The 22,867-nt window shown below is 43.8% G+C and overlaps 1 protein-coding gene across 9 annotated transcripts in view; it reads left to right on the top strand.

Annotated features, from left to right (window-relative positions):
• The window catches only part of D7Ertd443e (DNA segment, Chr 7, ERATO Doi 443, expressed), a 254,380-nt gene that overhangs the window by 144,719 nt on the left and 86,794 nt on the right, over positions 1 to 22,867 (top strand). For 2 of the 9 annotated variants that reach the window (XM_011241905.3, XM_011241904.3), the window contains exon 2: positions 17,355 to 17,446. The exons of 6 other annotated variants lie outside the window; for them this stretch is intronic. Coding sequence is in view for 1 of the 3 variants with exons in the window: in NM_001199941.1 (NP_001186870.1) it covers positions 10,689 to 10,710; positions 17,355 to 17,446 (114 nt within the window). In the remaining 2 variants the exon portion in view is untranslated. Of the gene's footprint in view, positions 1 to 10,556; positions 10,711 to 17,354; positions 17,447 to 22,867 lie in introns of those variants that run through there. One more of the 9 variants, NM_001199941.1, reaches the window with a different exon arrangement.

The following is a 22,867-nucleotide window of genomic DNA, read 5'->3' as shown; positions in this document are numbered from 1 at the left end:
GCAAGGCTGTTTCAGTCAGGCTTCTATTTCTGTGCTAAATACTATGAACAAAAGCAATGTGGGGAGGGAAGGGTTCATTAGCCTTATAGGCTACAGCCCATCATCAGGTGAAGCCAAGGTAACAACTGAAGGCAGGAACCTGGAGGCTGGAACTGAAGCAGGGATGTGAAGGAGTGCTGCTTAATGACTTTTCCCCTGTGGTTTGCTCAGTTTGCTTTCTTATATAGTCTCCACCACCTGCCCAGAGCTGGCACTACTCACAGTGGATCATGCCCCTCCATGACAACTGTCAATCAAGAAAATGCATTACATGCTTGCCTACAGGCCAGTAGGATGAGAACGTCTCCTCTGTTGAGATTCCCACTTCTCAGATGATTCTAACTTGTGTCAAGTTGACAGGCATAGTAAGTAACACAAAGGTTGTCATAGAGTAACTCAACTATACAGATGTTAAGCCATGGGTCAAGGTGGGGAATGAGAGGCTGGAATGAATAGAGATAGAAGGGAGCCAGACATGGTCCAGAATCCTGCAAGCACACTTGGGAAGGGTTGGTAGCCCATTCCTCCTCCATAACCAAGGTGTAGAGGACCCAGTAGTTTGATGCCCTGGGTGGAGTGGCCTGAGCTTGTATGTCACCCATAGCGGCCTAGCAACAGCCAGGGAAAGAAAAGCTGTTGCCAACCCGGGAAGACAAACAGATGTTTGGTAACTCTAGTTTATGTTGGGCTGTTTATATTTTTGTTAATACTTTGAATGACTCTGACAATTAAATATCCCAGCTATATCTTCTTTGTTAGAATATTTTCTGTATGTGGCAGCCTTTTCATTTTCTTATGACGTCTTCTTGTGAACAAAAGATATAATAATTTATTGAAGTTCAATGTCTCCCCATTTTTTTCTATTTTATTGCTGTTGTTTTCTGAGCCTTCTATGAGACAGTTTCACCAACTCCTAATTCACAAAGAAGTTATGCCATGTATTCTAAAAGCTGTTCATCTATGATTTATCCCAAATTAATATCTGTGAAGTGTGAGAGGAAATGGTTAAGGTGAGCCTGTCTGCTGTGACCATTCTATGCCTATAAGGAAGTTTACTTGGTGGAGAGGGTCAGTCCTATTTAAGGATTGTGGAGTTGTCTTTTCAAATTTCTTATTTTTGTGTCTGTGTCAGGGTTCCTACCTTGAGAACTATTGACATCCTGGGACAAATAATCCCCTATTATAGCTAGCTGCCCTCTGTATCATACAATAATTAGAGGCATTCTTGGCCTCAGCCAATATCGTCTCCCTCCTCTGTGGTAACAATGGAAAATAATGATGCTTAGAGAGGGAGAGAGGGAGAGAAAGAGAGACCAAAATGTTTTCAACATGAGAATTTATGAATAGATTGTGAGATATTTGACTGCCAAATAGTGATAATGAATAAACTTGAGGTACAAACGTGAGCATAGGTAACAACAGCAAATCAAAATAATGACATTTGAAATCAATGGAATAAAAAAATTACAGGAAACACTAAAGGCTAGTTCTTCAAAAGAAATCAACAGTACTTGATCAAGAAAAGGATTTGAAACCATTCTAAAAGTCACTGTTAGGGATGGGAAGGGTAGTAGTACCACTACAGAGCCTACAGATAGATGTTGCCTTCTTTAGAGTTGCTTGAGGACCACGCCTCCTCTGAGAAAGACCTGTTCCTATTTCATCATTTTTCCTATTGCCTTCCTCCAGATTCATTTTCAGAAGCTTTAAAAATTAATTCTGATGCTAAACTTTTGTCTGTTACATTCCTTTCAATACTGGTTTTCTAATCTTTGACTTGACCCCTCTCTACATGGTCTTGCTTGGTGACAAGTGAGACGTAATGAGAAACGATTAAAAGAGTTGGATTTACTCAATTTTTATTTAATGATACCTTCATTGAGAACTTTCTAAAGACACCGCTCCTACTCAGGGTGACCAAAAGGATTAACTATTCTATATTTTTAAAGTATGTTTTTAATTTTGAGACGGGCTTTCATGTAGCTAAGGGTGACATAACACTTGACACACAGCCAAGGATGGCCTTGAATTTTGGATCTTCCTACTCTACCTCTTTAGTGTTTAGGTATCAGATGCATATCACCGTCCTGGTTTTAAAAACCAGGTGTTTTACTTTTACATGTTTTTAGGTTAGCTGTAGTTGATTGGCAGGTTTGGTAAGCAATACGGATGGTATTTGTGTTTTCAAAATAATAATGGGTTGCTCAGTCACTTACTACCATTGATTTTGTTTTTATTGTCAATTTCTACTAAAATGCTATGCCTCGTTATTATTTTCTGCATTTCCATACATCTGAGGTTGTCTTTTATGTTCTTTTGCTGCTGTTCTTTTCTGCCAGTTTGGTTTTGTTCTTTCTCTAGTGATATACTGCCTTTTAGCAATTGGTAGGACAAACCCCCATGGCTGTTTCTCATCTGTCTTTCTGCAAAGGCAGCCTTATTGGTGGCCTTGAGTAGCCATGAGTGACATGCCCCCTATGCCACAGTTCCTCCCTCAGATTGCACACATGGAGAGAGATTGCACACATGGAGAGAGATTGCACACATGGAGAGAGATTGCACACATGGAGAGAGATTGCACACATGGAGAGAGATTGCACACATGGAGAGAGATTGCACACATGGAGAGAGACTGCACACATGGAGGGAGATTGCACACATGGAGGGAGATTGCACACATAGAGAAAGATTGCACTCATCAGACTGCAGGTAATCCCACCGGACCCTGGAAGTCATCTCCATTCATGTGGAAAGGCTCTTGAGATAGAATGTTAGGGAAGGACCTGGCATCCAAGTACCTGGTTAGGTCAGAATTGCTGGGCAGCTAAGGGAACCTGGAGAAGGTTCTGAGGCTCATTTAGTTCTCAGGCGTGACCTAAAGCAGAATTGGCAGAGAATGCTGGCCCATCATGGCTTCGCTGACCTCTGAACGGAGCAGTGTGGCCTTGGAACATCGTTGGCTTCCTGTCCTAGAGGCATTCTTGCCAGGTTTTGTTCTTTCAGTACCAGCTTTACTTAGCCATGCTGTGCATGTCCCAAGCCCCCACCTAGCCCTGCTGTGCATCCCAAGCATCTTGCACCACTTTCCTTGCCCTTTGCTCCCATGCGCCCTCTTTATTTGATTTTTTTTTTTTTTTTTTTTTTGCGATTTTATAATTTTACCACTTTATTCTTCTAAATCACTCCTAGCTTGGAAAGTGGCTCAGGAATCCTTTATTTAGATATCTAGAGATGCTAAATCATTCTCTCCCCCTCTCATCCCCCCTCCTCCCTCCTCCCTTTTTCCTTAATCCCTCTCCCCTCCCCCCACCTCCTACCTTCCTCCTTCCTCCCTCTCTCCTCCCCCACTTCTGGGCTTTTCACACTCCTGATCCCTAGTGGACCTGTAGCCAGTGGCTTCTCTGGCCCCTCTCCTTGTGGTCTCAGAGAGAAAGGAAAGGCCACACCTGGAACAGGCAGAGAGCTGCAATTACTGAAGCTAATGCCTTGTCTCTCACTAAAGTTCAAGTTCATTAGTGAAGCTCCCTTTGTCTTGTCCTTCTGCTTTCTGATGAACTGGTACTTATTTCGCAATCAAGAGTAAGAAAGTTGAATGTAATAATAACTAGCTTCATTAAGGTTTTTGAGAATGCTAGACTTGACATAACCTTCAGGAGGGCACAGATTTTTTTTTTTTTTTTTTTTTTTGCCTGCTCTGCTCTGTCTGTCAGTGTGACCTCAGTGCTCAGGCTAGGGTCCTGTCCATAGTGAATGCTGCACTAATGCTTGCTGTGGAGGTAAAGAAATGAACATCGTTTGATGCTTCCACAAGCAGGCAGTGTGCTAAGGATCTCTTCTCTGTCTCTTCTCTTAGTACTCATAACAATCTAGTAAAATAGGAACCACAATGTTTTCTTTGTAGATAGGGAAACTGAGATACAAGGAAGTAAGGTGACTTGTCTAGGTTGAAAAATCCAGAAGCTACCCAGTTAGATGCAAGCCCACATCTGTGGTATTCCCTCAGCCTCACTCACTATATCAGCTCCATGTTTAATCATTCATGGATAAGAGACACTGACTTATGAGAGTCTGGGAACCACTGCTGTCATTTCTCCTCCCAAGAATAAGGTAGGTGTGTGTGTGTGTGTGTGTGTGTGTGTGTGTGTGTGTGTGTGTGTGTGTAAAAAGGCCATTAAGCTCATGAAAAGATGTTCAGTGTTGTTAGCCATCAAAGCAGTGCAACCACAATGGGATACCCGTTCACAAGCACTCGGGAAGCTATAAAGAAAAATATGATAGACAATAACAAGTGTTAGCAAGGATGGAAAAACAGCAACAAAACTAAAACCAAAAATATAACATGCCTATGCTGTCACTTATGACCCAAGGTGATCCAGACACTTTGGAAAATAATGGGTTTGGCAATTCTTCAAAGGGCAAATATGGAATTACCATACCTTAGCATTTCAATGCACAGGGGCCGACATCTGCATGAATACCTGTACACAAATGTTTATGGTAGACTAGGTCAGCCTACATGCTCATCAGCTGAATGGCTAGCAGCTCCCATGCAGTCTTTCCCTTTAATAGAGAGTGAGTCTGCTATGAACAGTGTATGTACAACGCAAGGGAGCTGTTAAATGAAAGAAGCCCGACGAGGCCATGCCTCCTGTCATTTCATAAAAGGAGTGTCCAGGATAGGCCAACCAGAGCGCAAAAGTGGATTAGTGTGTAATGGGGACTAGGGTGACAGGAACATAGGTAGTGACTGCTCATGGGTCTGGAACTTCTTTGGGAGGAGTTAGAGGTTTTCTGAAGTCATTGAACCAGGCCTTTCCAGTTCAAGATAGAAATGTTGTGGAAAACAAGTTACACCACATTAACCTGATGTTTATACAGTTAATCGTTTGGGGAGTGTGGAGAATGCATAGCTCAGTTCAGCAGGAAGGAGCATAGTTAGAGAAAAACCAGAATGGCAAAGATCCAGGTCTTCTGTTCTAGTTTGTTTCTATTGCTGTGATACAATACCCTGAACGAAAGCAACTTGGAGGAGGAAAGGGTTTGTTTGACTAACAATACCAGGTTACAGTCAATCATTTTGGGAAAATCAGGAAATTCTCAGCAGCAGCTAGTCATGTCAAATCTATCATCAGGAGCAGAGAGAATGAATCCACCAAGCCACCTGCTTGCTTAGGCTTTTATCTAGCTTTCTACTGTCCTCGAGAGTTCACGTCCCTCTGCCTAGAGAATGGTGCCACCCACAATGGGCTAGGTCTACATCAATTCGAAACCAAGAAAATCCTCCACTGAAATGCCCACAGGCCAACTTGGTCTAGATAATTTCTCATTAAGACTTCCCAGGTGATTCTGGGTTGTGTCCTGTTGACCCTGAAAGCTAGTGAGCACAACTTCATTAGGCTTGACTGAGAGAGGCTGATTCTGCTGCTTCCTGGCTGAGGCTTCTTGGGAAAGCTCCGCCCATCTCTGATCTGCTATTTCCTTCTTTGCCTTGAGGTAAGAGTGGCTATGAAGATGTTTTTTGGAGGCTTTGAATTCTTATATGTTTCTTACATCTAGGGTCAGTTTCTATGATTCTTGACCCATTGTGAGGTTTGTCCAAGCAGAAAAGGAGGGTATAGCACAAGGAATACTAAGAGCTTGAGGCTGCATTCAACTGAGATAAAAAGCCCAAGAACTCGAGGGGAAAGCCTTCCAGGTGAGAGCAACCTCTTCTAATTGGTCAGCATAGCTGATAAGCTGTTAGTGAGTCCTGTAGAGGCGACTTCACCTTCTAAGCAGGGAGCCAGCTAATGGCAGGAGTGTGGGCAGGCCTCTGCAAGCCTGGGCTTTTCCTCTGGTGCTGTACTCTCAGATCCAGCCCAGCGATGGTGCCTCTCCCCATTCCCTACCCCAGCCACCTGATGTGCTGTGTGCAGCTAATGGCTCTTCTAATGAGAGATTTACCACTTGGGGCTTTCAGACACTGTGCCAGCCTCATTTGTCCAGTTCTTGGCAGAGCTTGTAATCATCTCTGTGGGCTCCAGGAACCAGGCTTGCAGTTATGGCCAATTCAGCTAAACAGACTGTCGACGACAAGAAGTTAGCAGTCCCATACACAAGTGTCACGTTGCTCCACCATGACATCTTAAGAGAATATTTTTGCACCTTGTTTTTCTAATGATCCTGAGTTGACAAGTTCTTCTGATGTTACTGGAATGCACAATTGGCAGCTGGGTTTAGGTCACCTTGGGTTGTCTTATGAAGAAGTTTCAAAAATGTCCTATTTTCTGTCCTGGTGTTAGGACATCCTCTATCCTTGAACTAGAATCTAATCACCCTTGCTCATCCTTTAGAAAGCTGCATGCCTATGCCTAATGACCTGGACAACTGGAATCCTATTACAGGCTGGATGTCACCCAGGCTGAAGTTAGAGAGGGGGCTTCCTCTTCTTGCTCACTATTGTCCCCAGTTTTTTGCCAGAACCCACCTGGGTAATGGCTTCCCCTGAAATGGAGTGGCTAAATGACTTCAATATGGTACAATGGTGATTTGTATTCAGCAAGCTTGATGGAGAAGAAATTGTATATAAGAAGCCCGATGCACACTAGGCCAGTTTCCTCTTTATGAAAGGACAAAACTCAAGTGGAGATTGCTACCCTTTTCCATACACCTTAACTTATGTGTTCCAACACATGTCCCAGCCATGGAAGGATAGGACTCCAAGAGAGAACGGGACATTGCTCTGCAGCCCAAGCAGAGATGGGGCATTGAGCCCTCAAGAGATGTCAACCTGCTTAGGCTGCCACTGAGTGGGTTGAAATCTAGTGTCCTTGCTGCCTACTGGGCCTCTTCCCAGATGGCCATGCTGTGCCCTCATGGGGTCAGAGGAACAGAGACAAGATTCTCATCTTCTCTCTTCTTTCATTAAGTGTTCCTACTACACAGATTCTGGCTCTCTGCTTAGGTCTCTAAGGAATGGCAGGACATTTGGTCCCCATACCTGGAACCTGAGTAAGGTTGCCCACTAGCTCTGTAGCCTACTCCTGAGAAGAGAATGTTCCCCCTTCCCTTTCATCTCTAAGTCTTCTTTGAATGCATGTGGGTCACAAAACCCTGAATGCCTGTGTTCAGTTGTAGCCATCCATCACCACCTATCATGGTTTCATACCAAGATTCCACTCCCCATTTCCCCCTCACTGCATACAGGCAGTAGCCTAGGAGGAAAAGGTAACCATCAACAAAATGGAGGCTTTCATATGGCTGCTAATATGATCTATGTATCTGCCTCTTTCCCATGCACATTTTTTCAAGAAGACACCACAAGACTGGGGAGATTGGAAAACCTGAGTTCAACCCCCAAAAACCAATATTAAAAAAAAAAAAAAACAACACTGGACACAATTGTACATGATGTAACCCCAATGCTGGGGAGGCAAAGGCAAGGGATTCTCTTGGGCTGGCTAGGCAGCCAAGCCTAGCTGGTGAGTTACAGGCCAATGACACTGTCAGAAACTAAGACTGGCTAAGATCTGAGGAGTAGCACTCAAGGATTGTCCCCTGGCTTCCTTGTATCAAAGAGTGCTGTGCACCTAAGAAGGAATTGCATGAGATCAAGATGGAGCCATTGACTGAAAGGCAAAGGGGAACCGGCAAGAAAGGACGAGAAGCCGGAACTCAGATATTTGTGCATCCACTGTATTGAGCATAACTCACAGCAGCTAAAATGCAGAGACACCCCAAGTGCCAGCTAAGGGATAAAGAGATAGGCAGAATGGCATCTATCTGTATGATAGATGCTACCCAGCTTTTAAAAGGACATGGAGTTCCAACAGATGTATAACCCTGAGGATGTTATATAATGTGAAATATGCCAGTCACAAATGATGCATGTATGTTGAACTCAAATGCTGTTCCTACTGCTGGGGAACTCCTAAAGATAGGAGGCTGGAGGAATGGCAGCAAGGAGTCAAAAGTAAGGATGATTTCTGTTCTGTAAGATGAGAAGTTTTAGGAGTTGGATGGTGTAACGACGTGACTGCTCTTAGTGCCACCAAATCACATGCCTAAAAGTGACAGAAATTGAAAAGGTTACACTATGTATGTTTACAACGTTTTAAAGTCACCTGCAAGAGTCAAAGATCTCCATGTCACATCTCCCCTGCCCCCCACTTAGGCCATAGACTCTTCAGACACAGGGACTTTTGAGTGTCGTGTGCCTGTGTTCTCCGGGTACTTTACTTGAGACCTTAATGAACATGTACTGAACTAAGGCTGGATGGCAGTGGTACTGATGCTGTACATACGAGCACCAAGAATGTGGGATTTGTTCATGCCTTACCATGTTGAGTGACCTTCGCAGTTGAGGATACTCCACTTATGCTGTCCCCCTAGAAAAGACTTGTCCCTGCCACATAGCAGGAGAGTCACTGCATCAGGTTTCAGAGAGCCTGCATGTGCCTCATACCTGTAGGGGGTCTCGTTCAATTAGATTCTCTGGGACTGAAAAATCCACAGGCTTTAAGAATGTCTCGATTTTTCTCCATAATTGACAAATTATGTGGACACTGTCTAGGCAACATCTGCCTCAGAGTCAGTCCACAGTCCAGTTCAGCCACTGTGACCTGATGGTGACATACCTCGGGGTCAGCCAGTGGCATTCACTTTGCCTAACTGTTTACAAAGGCACTGCTCATCTGGATAATGACCACGCTGTTGATGCCTCATCCCAGAACATAAAGCTGTCAGCATCCCAAATGATCTGTATCATTGAAGGTCCTGAATGATGCAGCTGGCCATATCTTCCCTTTGGTCTTGGCTGCTGCATCTCTTGCTTGAGTAGTGATTCATGTGTGCCAGGGCTATCTCAGCCCAGGGGCTTTTAGTTCAGTCACTTCTCCAGTGTGGCTTCCATCACAGCTAAAACAGCACATCACTGTGCTGTTGGCCACAATCATCTCCCTTCCTGTAGCCTCACTGACTGTGTTTTGTTTCCTGTAACCAACCATAGTCAGAGAGTAAAGTCACCTGTTAGAAACTGTATTACACGTGCTGCGGAGATGGCTCGAGTGGGTAAGGCCGCTGTGGCACAAGCATGAGGACCTGAGTCTGATTTCCCCAGAACTTACATTAAAAAAAAAAAAAAAAAAAAAAAAAGACCAGAGTGAGGGCTGCAGAGCTGATTCAGTGGATACGAGCTCTGGTTGAGCAGTGTGAGGCCTGGAGTTTAGATCCTGATACCCATGTAACAAGCTGGGCATTGCCCCATGTATGCCTGTAATCCCAGCCCCGAGGGGCATGCAGATAGAAGGATTGCTGGGGCTTGCTAGCTGCCAGTCTAGCTGAAAAAAAAAAAAAAAAGGCAAGATCTAGGGTTGAACAAGAGACCCCGCCTCAAAAGGATAAGGTAGAGAGTAATGGAGGACACCTGACCCCCTCCTCCAACCTTCCAACAACACAGTCATGTGCACCAATACACACATGGGCACATACAACACACACACACAAACAGACAGAGAGTTTTATCATAGCATATTGTTGTAATTGTTCCTGCTTTATTATTGGTTACTGTTGCCAATCTAGTATTCTGCCTGATTTTTAAATTACACTTTGTCATAGGTTTCCCAGTATAGGAAAAGCATAATATGTAGATAGTTGATACCATCTGCAATTCTAGGCCTCTAGTTGAGTCTTGAACTACTTCGCTCTCTAGATAAGGGGGAATAACTGTAGAAGTCACTTCACACTGTCACATATAAGTCGCAAGATAATGTTCTTCATATTTTAGGGTCAAAGATAGTTTATTTGATTGTATAAAAGTCAACCATAATAGCTATTACAGGAGAAGGAATGTCATATTGCTGAAGTTGAGCTAGACTAGTTTTGAAAATTAGCAATAAGCAGATTCATTGTTTAACGTTGTGATGTTATCTGGGTATATTTAGCCCTAAGACATTTAAAAATATTTTTTAATTTTTTCTAAAATTATGTGTATCTGTCTAGGTCTGTGTATATGTGAGTGCAGGTGTCCACAGACTTCAGAAGAGGATGGTGAATACCCTGGATCTAAGGTTATCAATGTTGTGATCCTTCTGTGTGGGTGCTGGTAACCCAGCTTATGTCTTCCTCTAACACAGTGCATACTCTTAACCTCTGAGACATCTTAGCTGTTCTCCTGAGGAACTTTTATACCAACTCACTTGCTGTTTGATAAGGACCCAGTATAGTCAAAGCAAGTGAAATACGAGAACGTAGGGACAGGTTGGAAAGAAATATTCTGACTCCAGTTGGTATTTAAAGGTGTTTTTTGTTTTGTTTTGTTCTGTTTTTTTGTTTTTTGGGGGGGTTTCCTTTTCATGTCTAACTGTTCCCTACAGGAAGCCTTTAAACAATTCTCTTGAAACTCATCGTACTTGTCAAATGAATCTCATATCTTAACCCCAAATTAGTGGAGACAAGCAGTGGCCTTGAGGTAGCTATCCACAACCTGGTTGCTAGGTAAACATTCCAATGATTTCGTCAGTTGGATCAGGGTGGAAGGTTGGGAGTTTGACTCATTCTGAGAGTAGCAGCCTGTGCAGACTGTGGCCATGTTCCTTGATTTAGCAAGGCACATCTTTGTCCTTAGATGGTCTTTGAAATGAAGTAAGATGTCTTTGAAACATCAGTGAGACATGATTAAACTGTCTGGGGAAGGTATGTTCTTTTGTTCTCCTCACGTATTTTAGGGTATAAATGTTATGTTTGTTTTGTACATACTTAATGTCTTCAGCTGCCCAGACATCCTAGGTACCAGGTTCCAGGGGAAAAGATGAGATATTTGTAGGAGTCAGACTGCTTACCAGGTGGCAGAAAGAAGTCCATGTTGTAACACTTATCTGTGATGGGGCTGTGAGCCGACTTGGTTCCCCTAAAAGATGTATCAGACCAAATCTTTGATGAAGTGAATGTGATGTTATTGAGCACTGTGATCTTTGAGGATGTGGTTATGTTGAGGGGAGATCACACTGGATTAGGGTGCTCTCTAGATCCAGGGGCTGCAACCTTTACAAGGGCAAAGGAACTTAGAGGCATAAGCCCATGAGAAAGATGGCTGTGGGAAAATGGAGATAGAAATCTGAAGCACGTGGCTAAAGGTAGGAGCAACTAGAGAGTCCTTCTGAGAGGAGGTGACTTTGAACTGTGTCAGAGATAAAAGGTTAGGAGTTATCCTAAGGAAAGGCTGCGAGACAGTCTTTGTAATCAGTCAGTTCAAACTTGTGAAGAAGTTGAAGGTACCCACATCCAGGATGCGAAGTAGTTTTGTTTCAAGGGTTCCTGCACCAGTTTCTTTGAGCCTCTGGATGCTTAGAGATGTACATTCCTGTGTTATGTTTTCTAAGCCTTATTGTGAAGAAAGCTTTTTTAACAAGAGGAACCATGGAGCCTCTCTATACAGTCATTGCTGGTGGTGTTAAGGGAATTTAGCCAAGCTTTCAAGGAGGTATGGTTTGTGTCCATTGGACCAGGTATGAACTTGCCAAGACCATAGGTGAAGTATACTGAGGCAATGGAGAGGAGCTTTTTCCACAAGACCAACTTTACTTTTTGGGAGGATCCAGCAGATGAGAGAAGGCAGGGATGCAGAGGGTAATGCTTCCATTTGTAGGGGAGGTATGAGCACTCACTAAGGACATAGAAAAGATGGATGGAATGGTGAACTCTAGGGAACTTAACTGATCCCCCTTTGAGAAAGACTGCATAGGCAATGACTTGGAAGAGCTGAGCTGTAAGCTTTTAAAGTATCATTTTAGTACCACTAAGTTGTTAACTCATCGAGGGGACCTGAACCCTCCGGCTATATTGTTCCACATGAATTTGTTAAGGAGAAGCAGTGGTGAAGAGAAGCCATCAAGAAGAGAATCCAGAAAGGTAGACAGAAGAACGCAATGTTCTAGAAGTCCAAAATAGAAATCTCTAGAGGCTCAACTGAGGTTAAATCCCACGGAGACAGTGAAATCTAATTCTGAAACGTGATTTTTCTCTATCAAATGTGTCTTAAGACAATGAAAGGAGCTGTTGCTAAGGAGACAGTAACAATCAAGAGCAAGCCCTGACTCCTGTCAGACTGGAAATGCTATTCTACAACATCCACCAGTACAGGGTGAGGTGTCCAAGTGCACCTCTCCTCTCCTGTCCTCTGCTACTGTGCCTTAGATGTGAGAGTGCACACTCAGGCACACACCCAGGACTCACATACTCCCCTGTTTGCATGTGGCATTGATGGATTGGTTCATTAGGCAATACACATTGGTGCTTGTCTGCTGTTTGTAGGGACAGCCTGAGTCATGTTAGACAATGTGTAGGAATTTATTATTCTGTAGGTACATCCTACAAGCCATCCATGCGTGAGTAGCCCTTGTCTTTATTCTTTACCTTGCTCTACTTTCTCCCTTGCTTTTGTCTTCTGCTTGGTTATGCTACTTTCTCCCTGACCCTTTCCATTTATGTTTAAAATCTCCTATGATAATCTTCATGGTCATCTTGACTGAATTCAGAATCACCTAGGAGACACATCTTTGGATGTGTCTGCAAGAGTGTTTCCAGAGAGGTTTATCTGAGCTGGGCAGACTTCCTGAACATGGATGGCCAGTACCATCCCCGTGGCCTAGGGTACTAGACTTAATAAAAAGGGGAGAGTGAGCCAAGACACCAGCATTATCCTGTTTTCCTACAGTGGACACCATGTCTCAGTGTGACTAGCTGCTTCCTCAGCTTGTGCCACTCTCCCTGATGCACCATGACGGACTGGAACCTCAGACTATGAACCAGAACAAACCTTCCTTAAGCTCCCATTGTCAGACATTTTGCCACAGCAATGAGAAAAGTCACTCACGCATGCCATATCTGGCGAGGCCACTAAACTTTTCCTGGCCCTCTCAATTGAAAGAGCTTTCCATGTCAGTTGGAGGCCTGTGATAGCAAATCCGTGACATTGCCTTGACGTCCTATGCAGAGCAGGGAATTCCTCCCACCTTCGGCTGCTCAGCTGCTCTTTGACAGGATGGCTCAGTTTGTTGGTATTAGTGCAGCCTGCTGTGGATACTTGGAAAGAGACCAGGGAGTAGAATAGCTTTGGGTAACTCAGGCTGAGTTGAGATACAACTGTGATTATTGCAACAGACTCAGAAAAGCATCTCTCAGTATAAGCTAGTGAGTTAGTAAATGGACAACCGACCAGACCATTAAATGCCATGCACCAGCAATGATGACCATGGGCCACTGCATGGTTTTAATTTGCTGCATCATAAATATCAGCTTGCTGAGTTCTATACTAAGTGAAGCCTCATTTGGTCCCCATGCATACATTTGAGGCCCAGATCCTTGAGAGTTGAAGGGTAGCTTTTGAATCAAGGTACCACGGTTCCTTTCTGGGTTATCAGACATTCTGTCCATAAGGGGTGCTACTAGTCTAAGACCATGTGGGACCTGTGATGGCTCATGTACTGAAAAACTGGCTGAAGCATGGATGAATACCTACACTCCTGTATGGGATCCTCACTTGGTGGATGTGGGGGTGGTGTTGGCTGGTGGCATTACTAGAGCAGATGTTTCTTATCTATTCCTCCAATGTTGGTCCTGCGGCTGGAGGGGCATACTTGGAGAAACTCTGTTGTGGGATAGCCTTGAGGGGTGGTTAGCCATCACAGCTTTCCCCCAAGAATCGAAGCCAGGAGACAGTTGAGAGCATTCAAGGATAGACTATTCTTGATACAAAGGCCAGTGGAGGGTATTGAGCGAGGATGTTGTTTAAGGTAAAGTTTGACCTTTGGTTAATGTTCCACTATGATCTTTTATATCATAATCACGGTGTCTCTAGTCCATAGTGGAGAATGATGCTCAGGGCAGAAGGAGGCTCTGCATTATTGACAGCAAGTTCCAAAGAGTAAAGGGCTGGAGCAACAACTCAGCAATGGGGAGCTGGGAGGACCCAGCAGCACCAGCCCCATGTTCTGACTTTGTAGATGGAGGGAACAGGAACAGAGAGGACATACAATATCACAGTTACATAACTACATTTGATACCTCAGCTGCGAGCGAGTCTTCAGATGCAAAGCCTGGTTGGGCATGTATCCTTCAGTTGCTTAGGCCCCATAACCTAGGCCAGTTCTTTTCACCCAAGGCCACTTCTCCACACAGCGACTTTGCTGTGTTTGTAGATTGCCTTACTTATACACTGTATTAATATCACAATCACATGCTCCATAGGCTTTTGCCTCCTTTCCACCGTCTGTCACTATAAGCATTTTTCTGTGTTGTTACATAGATGTCATATGCATATTTCAAGGTTCTACATTCTCTCTACCTGAATCCCCCCCCCCCCCGCCACCCCAGTTACTGTGGTACAAGAAATCTAACACCCCCAAATATGCCCATATTCTGATGCATCCTTGATATGAAGATATTTCCTTGGGTTGTCCAGGTGGGCTCACTCTGGTCCAGGAACCCTTGTTCAAGGGAAACAGTAGGGCAGAGTCAAGGAGAAGGGACAGCAGCAAGGGCAGAGGCTGGAATGAGGCAGACCTGAGTTAAGGAATATGAATAGTGTCTAGAAGCAAGAAAAGTCAAGGCGAATAATCCCGTTAGCACCCTCAGAAAGCAATGCTTGGCTGCTAATTTGATTTTAGCCCAGTGTTAGATTTGACATCTCTAGCGGATGCATTTGTCTGTGGCCATTTGCTACGGCGGGTGTGGGAAGCTCATACTTAATACTTAAATCACTCATGTTTCCCAATCTCAGCAGCCTTCTCATCCCCCCATCCCCAGAAACAGAGGTCTTCCCTCCCAGTAGTGAGTGCTTATTTTTATAGGACATTACATTGTGACATTACATTGACATTAACTTAATTGTGTCACTCAAACATTTCCGTAACCTGTGAAGTAACCACGCTCATATCCTCCATCACATTGGGAGGAACCCGGGTACGCTTAGCAATGTGCTCAGAGCTCCCCATGCACCCAGAGCTGGGACTCCAGCCCTGGGACTCCGTGGTGCAATTTTAGTGGCTGCCTGACCCATTAGTGCCACATTAGTGATGCTGGACTTTGGCAAAGACCTGCCTTGACCTGTGCTATAATAATATTGCCCTCTGCCATTTATGGCATATTTACCTGATATTCTTGCCCCAGTGCTTTAATGAGGGTCTCCCAGAGAAGTGAAGGCAAGGCCTGCGCTTCTGCAGGAGGTATCATTTTCTGCATTTATGGAGGAAGGCAGGTTCCACAGTTGATTCACTGAAGGTCAGCTAGGGCCAAACTAAAGCAGATGAAAACCCATCTGTTCCCCCAAGACTTCGTATTTTAAAGTTCTTAGCCCCATACCATGCTATACAAGCAGCTCAAGTGACTTCTGTCTTCCATCAGCCTCACTGCCAGGTTATCAGGAAGCATCAACATTGCACAGGTCCTCACCAAGCCCTTCAGGTCTGACATTAGTACTTCACAGAAGGAAATCTGCATATCATTGTGAATGACCCTCTGTCACCCAGTGACAGTTATAGATGGAACCACAGCCCAAGTCAGGAGGTGATAGAGGTCCATTGTCACTCAAAGACTGGCTGTAATGGAGGCAGGCTTTAGGTGGGTTAGAGGTGACCCTTGAAAGCCCCCAAGGTCAAATCCTGACCCCTTCACAAATCTGCCAAACTTAACGGTACTATAATAGTATGTGATTTTCTTCACCCCCCTGAAATGCTTTCATCTTATTCAAACATGCAGGAAATCTTTTCATGGTACTGGAGATAAAGTTCCCACCTCCACCCCCAAAATATTCTAGAATTCTGAAATAGGATGTTAAATGTAGGGAGCCTATTTTTGACATTTCTAACCTCCAGAGGTTAAAAACACTCCATTGTAGTGTTTAAAAATCACATTCTGCCAGGCAGTTGTGGCACATGCCTTAAATCCCTTGGGAGGCAGAGGCAGGCGGATTTCTGAGTTTGAGGCCAGCCTGGTCTATAGAGTGAGTTCCAAGACAGCCAGGGCTACACAGAGAAACCCTGCCTCGAAGTCTTAGGGGGAAAAAAAAATCACTTCCTATAGAGTTAGTCATAGGGAGACAAAGTTTTGCCCCTGGTCTGAAGAGATGAGGACTCTGGCTATGTTTGCATAGATTCCTCTAACCAGTTCCCCCTATATTTGTCTCACATTTCTGTAGAAATATCCTGGCAATATTACTGTGAGAGATCTTGGGGTTGCTGTCACTGTGGGTCTGCAGCTAAGCTTGTCTCAGTCTTGCCTCAGGACTCAGATCAACTTTAAAATGCTCCTTGCTTTCATCAAAGGATGCTTTTTCCAAAAGCACCTCTGCTCAGAGTTCCAGGAGTCAGACAAGGCCACCAGGAAGCTTAAGCCAAGAGAAGCTTCTCCTGTCCGTGTATCTATCCTCATCCACATTTGGGCCTGACCACAGCCTTAGATGACTTTATGTTCTTATACCCAAAATGTCTTCACTCTTTCAAAACCAGTTTGACAGCCAGTGTCTTGGTCTCCACTGTTCCCGTAGTTGTGGTGGCATTGAGAAACTGGCTGAAAGGCAGTCTTGTATTTATGCTGTGGTTATAGAGGTGCTGAAAGAAGTAGAATGTGGGACAATGGAAACATGATTAAGGCCATATCTGGTCAACCACTGTCTTAATCAGGGTTTCTATTCCTGCACAAACATCATGACCAAGAAGCAAGTTGGGGAGGAAAGGGTTTATTCGGCTTACATTTCCATACTGCTGTTGGTCACCAAAGGATGCAGGACTGGAACTCAAGCAGGTCAGAAAGCAGGAGCTGATGCAGAGGCCATGGAGGGATGTTCTTTACTGGCTTGCCTCATCTGGCTTGCTCAGCTTGCTCTCTTATAGAACCCAAGACTACCAGCCCAGAGATGGTCCCACCCACAAGGGGCCTTTCCCCCTTGGTCACTAATTGAGAAAATGCCTTACAGTTGGATCTCATGGAGGCATTTCCTCAACTGAAGCTCCTTTCTCTGTGGTAACTCCAGCTGTGTCAAGTTGACACAAAACTAGCCAGTACAACCACTTACCGAATCTAGAGGAGAGAAACAACTGTATGGGGAAGGATTCTACTGTATTGAGTAACCAACTCAATAATTAATGAGATCCAAGAGCAGAAGTGTCTGAAACAAAGAAGGAGGGATACAGGTTTTGTCATGGCTTGTAATATACCAGAATTGCTATTGGATGGTATATCATGTGGACGTGGGAACATTAAATTTTATATTAAATTGAGGTTAGCATTCTACTTTATCCTTCCGTGTACTAAAAGTAGCCGTGTCATCTCGTTTTGTCTAGGATTACTGCACACGTGCTATAGTACAAATGATCAAATCGCCCTTAAAAACCTGCAGTCTGATGTTACAGAGAGGAAGTTGGACTTCTCCAAGGTAATACATGTTTGTGCCTTCCAGTCAGCTAAAGGTGCTGGACTGCAAAACACAATTGCTGGCCTGTTTCTATAGGCTGGTGGTTTATTTTCTTTACTTAAGTGTTGAATTAATGAACCAGAAAAATCCAACCACAAATGATTAAGGATTTTATAGGAAAGTATAGAATCTATATGTATATTTTAAAGTAACTCTTCAATAAATGCTGGCAATTTGTAAGTTTGTAGTGTCATAGGAAAGTATGATGGTCTACCTCAATTTTAAAGTAGGAGAGAGGAGCCAGACTATTAGGCCATGTACCATTGTGAAGGTCAGGAGGAAGTGCTTTGGAATATAACAAGCTGTTTTAATGGAAAAAAGTGTCAGTAGTGTGAAATAGACACAAAGAATTAGAAGTCAAATTTGTATAATGAAGTGATTCAGACTAGAGAGTAAAGAACTCTACACATAGTGGTTAACATTGTTAGATTATATTCCCTAGGCTCTGTCTAACTGATTTTGACTATTCTGTTGACCTGGAGTGGGAGTCTGGATATTTAACTCTTTGTGCAAAAGCCAAAATGAAGCTTTGGTGCAGAGCCATGCGTCACACACATGCAAATCTTAAAGCAATTACGCTGCCAGGCCCCAGAGTTCTTGTTTCCTTCTTTATTCTGGAGGTTTGACCCTGAAGAGCTTACCTGCTGTGTCTTATTTATATGTTCTTATAACAGATTTAAATGATAAACACGTCTCTTTTTTCATCTCAAAAATGTATATCCTTGATTTAACTCTACAGCTCATCTAGGGGTCCTTAACCCTAATCTCTCAAGTTAAAGAGGATGCTGTTCTAGTTTGGCTTCTACTGCTATGACATAATCATCCTGGGAAGGAGTTTATTTGGATTACAGGTTAAAGTTCACCATTAAGAGAAGCCAGGACAGGAGCTCAATTCGGGAACCTAGAGGCAAGACCTGAATCAGAGTCCATGGATTAATGTTGCTTACAGGCTTTCTCTCTGGTAGTTTTCTTATACAGTCCAGGCCTACCTGCTTAAGCATAGCACTGCTCATAGTGGACTGGGCCCTCCCACATCAATCATTAGATGAGAAAATGCTTCACTGACACATCCATAGGCCAATATGATGGGTCACCTTCTCTATTGACATTCCCACTCCTCAGATGACTCTAGCTTGTGTCACACTGCCCAAAACTAACCAGTGAAGGTACTATTCTGAACCCTAAGAAGTGAGATATAGTTGTTGGTGTTCAAAGCCAACAAAAAGGGGCACACTGTGACAAGAACTTAGCATGCACGGATGGACTTGATTTGTTTCCTGGAAGCAGAACAGGAAGGGGGTGGAGCGTAAGCAGGAGGAACTGTGGTCACTCGGCATGGAGGCTGGGGAAAGAAGAGTTGAGCCCCAGAATGATGGGGGAGCCGCCGGGATGAATTACTACATTCAAAAGAAAGATTTTAGGGCAAGAGATACAGAACAATCTTAGAATGTTTGTATAGCATACGTGTGGCCTTGGGTTCCATTCCCAGCATCATAGAAAGGAAGAACATATTCTAGTTGACCATAGTTCCCTGCTGTTCTCCACAGGGAGCTGGACATTCTCAGCATTATCCAATCGATGATAACACTCATTAGTTTGGTCATTAATGATGATACAGAATTTTGGGACCAGGTGGCCAAATCCACACCACCTCACACACACAGGCACACAGACAGACAGACAGACAGACAGACAGACAGACAGACAGGCAGACAGAGAATATCTGAGCACAGTCACTCTCCGTGGCTGACTCATCTCCTGCAAATCACACCTTCTCAACATCTGCTCTGGAATTGCCTGAATCCATTTAATCTATTCCATAGTGCGACTTTCAACTTCTCCTCCTAACCAGGAGCTTTGAAAGCTTGCCCTGTGTGTGTCATAAGGCCACTACCAAGTGTTGAAGCATCCCACCAGACCCTCACCTGGGTTAGTGCCCTAATATTCAGCCTCCCTCATCACTTCCCTCCCAGGTACATCAAGCCTGCGCCTCTTCTGCCAAGTGGTTGTTTCAAAACTTGGGATATGTTCACTTCTTCTAAAAATATATAAAATTTAAGTTTTCCTGATACTAAAATTAACGAGAATATCATGTAGAGATATAGGAAAATGGGGGCTCAGAGATGGCTCAATCAGTGAAGTATATGCCTCATAAACAGGGAGACTGACTTTAGATCCCCAGCCCCCCACACAAGCCAAGCACAGTGGTGTGTAGCTATAACCCCAGCATCATGATATAGAGAAGGAGAAGTTTATTGTCTAGCTGGCTTGCCCAAATTGCTGAGTTCCATGTTCAGAAGTAGTCTCCATCTCAGAGAGCAACAGACTGTCAACATCTGGTGTCAACATCTGGACACACACACACACACACACACACACACACAGTGTGTGTGTGTGTGTGTGTGTGTGTGTGTGTGTGTGTGTGTTGGTGCATCTGCACACAAACAAATGTACATACACAAGAAAGAAACTTAGGACAATACAGGAATATATACATAAGAAAATATTGATTTTCCTTTATTGATTATCCTTTATTTCCCCTGTGTTTAAAAAGCATGCATTAACAAGGCACTTCAATTTTCATGGTTTTCTTCTTTCATGCACCACTCCAATATGAGCAAATCCTGCATCATTTAAGAGATTTATAATTTTTATTTTTAAATTCTGCAGATTATAAGAGGCAATTGCACACGCTGTGATTTACTAACTGCCTTTCCCCTGTTTAAAAGCATTGATTCTTCTTGGTTTCCAGTGGCTGTGAGGAGGAGGGAATGAGGACTTTTTATTTAATGGGAGCAGAATTTTAGTTTTATGAGATGAGTTCTGAAAATGGATGGTGAGGGCTACAGAGCATTATAGAATGCACTGGACACAGGGAAATGGACACTCAGCATGGGTAAGATGGCAACTCTTATATCTGTTAACCACAATAAAAACACAGGTGAAAGGTTGATTCTAGCCAGCTTTTTACTGCTGGGATGCATGGCTGAACCCTCTCATCTCCAGTGACTGTGCAGAAGGACAATGGCTTTGAGATGAGGAGCAAGCGAGGCTCCCATTTCCCATTTGTTTTGAAGCCCCGTGTCCCCGTTGCTTCTCCACAGAATAAATGCAAGCCTGAACTGCTCTTGCATCCAGGACACTGCAGCATGGGGTTGACAGATTACTCAGCATTGATACTTCTAGGTCTGCTCTGTGGAGGAAGCAGGTATGCAGCAGGCAGAGGCAACTGGGGCAGAGGGTGTCTATGAGGAGATAGATTCCAATCTGGAAAGTACAGTCAAAGGTTGCAGAGCTCTACTGGCAAAGGAAAGAACTGTCTCACCCAAGGTGGAGAAAAGACATATTTCAAAGACAGATCATACTGCATGCTTCTTCTTTGGAGATATAAATTGCTGCAGGAAGAAAGCCATTTTCACCTCAGTGGCTCAGGGTGGGATTGCTTTGAGTATCTGACACTTACCTGCCTCTTATTTCAACTTAGAAAACGATGCCTGCCCTTCTTAGTCATATGCCTTACGGCATAAGTAAAAGCAAAGGCAGTCGATCAGAAGCCCGGAACTCTGAAAACAGTTACCAGTTCTACAAAATCATGCTGGAAACGCTTAAGATAAATCAATCTCTTAAAACATTTAGAAGACATCAACAGCAGCGTCTATGTGCAAGAGGATGAAAACCCTGATCTCAGAAGACAGTGGCCAGGAGATGCTCTGCTGCCAAAGCCAGACTCAAACCCAGCCGGCTCCCGCTCATTTTAACATGCATCACTTTCAAAACTGAAGGTTTCCTACATCCTTTCAAATCAAGTCTTATATCTTTTAACTTTATTTTACATGAAAGGTATCTCCCTTCAAAGCCACCTTTAGTTAACCTTTAGTTAAAAGGCAGAGGGGGGTGTCACCTCAAAGTAGCTTGATTTGAAACAAACTGTACTTTTATAATTTGTCTCTTCTTTTTTGGGGGTGGTGGTGATGGTGGTGGTGGTGGTGGTGGTGATGATGATGATGATGATGATGATGATGTGTGTGTGTGTGTGTGTAGCTATATTCACCTGTGCATGTAGAGGCCAGAGGTTGACATCAGTGCCTTTGTTGATTGGTTTAAACCTCACTTTTGTAGATAGGGTCATCTTGACCCTGCCTCCCTAGCAGTGTTTGTAGGCACATGCTGTTGCTCATGCTGTCATGACCTGTTGTTTTTTTACGTGGGTGCTACAGATCCAAATCCAAGTTTCCATGTTTCTGCAGAAGCCTTTCCCCGAGCAAGCCATCTCCCCAGCCCTAGGTTGCGTATTATATTTGATTATCTATTGGTCTCAGTGAGAAAACTAGAATTGATAAATGAAACTTGTTTTACAGGAATATTGGAATATATGTTGAAAGGTGAAAAGTCCCTCTTTTCTATTTTAATTCCTCTAATTTTATTTTGGGGATCTTTTGTCAACCCTCAATCTAATGATTTTTTTTTTTGGGGGGGATAGTGTCTCCAGGGAGTTAATTCCAGCAGACCACAAGGGTTTATAATACTCAGTATGCACCTGGCCTGTAGATAGGTATTCATTCAATATTTGTCATCCAAATCACCAAGTGTATGGTTTGCCTATAACTGCAATGTTATAGGCAACACCAAAATAGCAGCTATGGGCAAGTCCAATGCGACGTTTCTGATGCTTTGATCACATCAATTATTTACTAATCTCTGCTGAGTCGTGGGAAATGTAAGTTATACAAATGCCTGTAATAATTAGTGTTCAATGTTGACTTCACAAAATCTAGAATCACCTGGGAGATGGGACTTTGGAAAAATCTGTGGGTGTTTCTCTGGAGTTAAGTGATGGGGACTTAATCTCAATTGTTGGTAGCATCATGTCACTGGTGCGAGCTGGGGCCTTTATATTGTGGACACAGTGTGAGGAGCTTCTTTTAGCTGCTGCTGCTGCTGCTCTGTCTTTCCTTCCATGATGGACTATGCCTTGAACTGTAAGCTAAATACACCTACCCTCCTTCCCTTTCTTCCCTCCCTCCCTCCTTCCTCCCTTCATCCCTCCCTCCCTCCCTTGTAGCCTCCCTTGCAGCCAGCCTCCCTCCCTCCCTCCCTCCCTCCCTCCCTCCCTTCCTTCCTTCCTGTTACTTTTGTTCAGGGTATTTTATCACGAAGCAGAAAAGAAGCTAAAACAAGGCTCACTTCAACAGATACCACCATCACACTGGCATCTCTCTTTCTCCTTCATACCTTGCCTATGAAGAAGAGAATCAGACAGTTTTTCCTGGACATGATTCTGACCAGCATGAATTCAGCCAGGAACAGTGTCACCCTGAATAACAAGAGCTTGAGAAATCAGTTCAGAGTCACACATCTCATTATCATTCTCTCCTCTTCCTT

The sequence above is a fragment of the Mus musculus genome, chromosome 7 (genome assembly GCF_000001635.26).
Source record: "Mus musculus strain C57BL/6J chromosome 7, GRCm38.p6 C57BL/6J".
NCBI classification, from domain to species: Eukaryota; Metazoa; Chordata; class Mammalia; order Rodentia; family Muridae; genus Mus; species Mus musculus.
The sequence above is the reverse complement of the archived record's forward strand: the minus strand, read 5'-3'. Positions and strand labels throughout refer to the sequence as shown.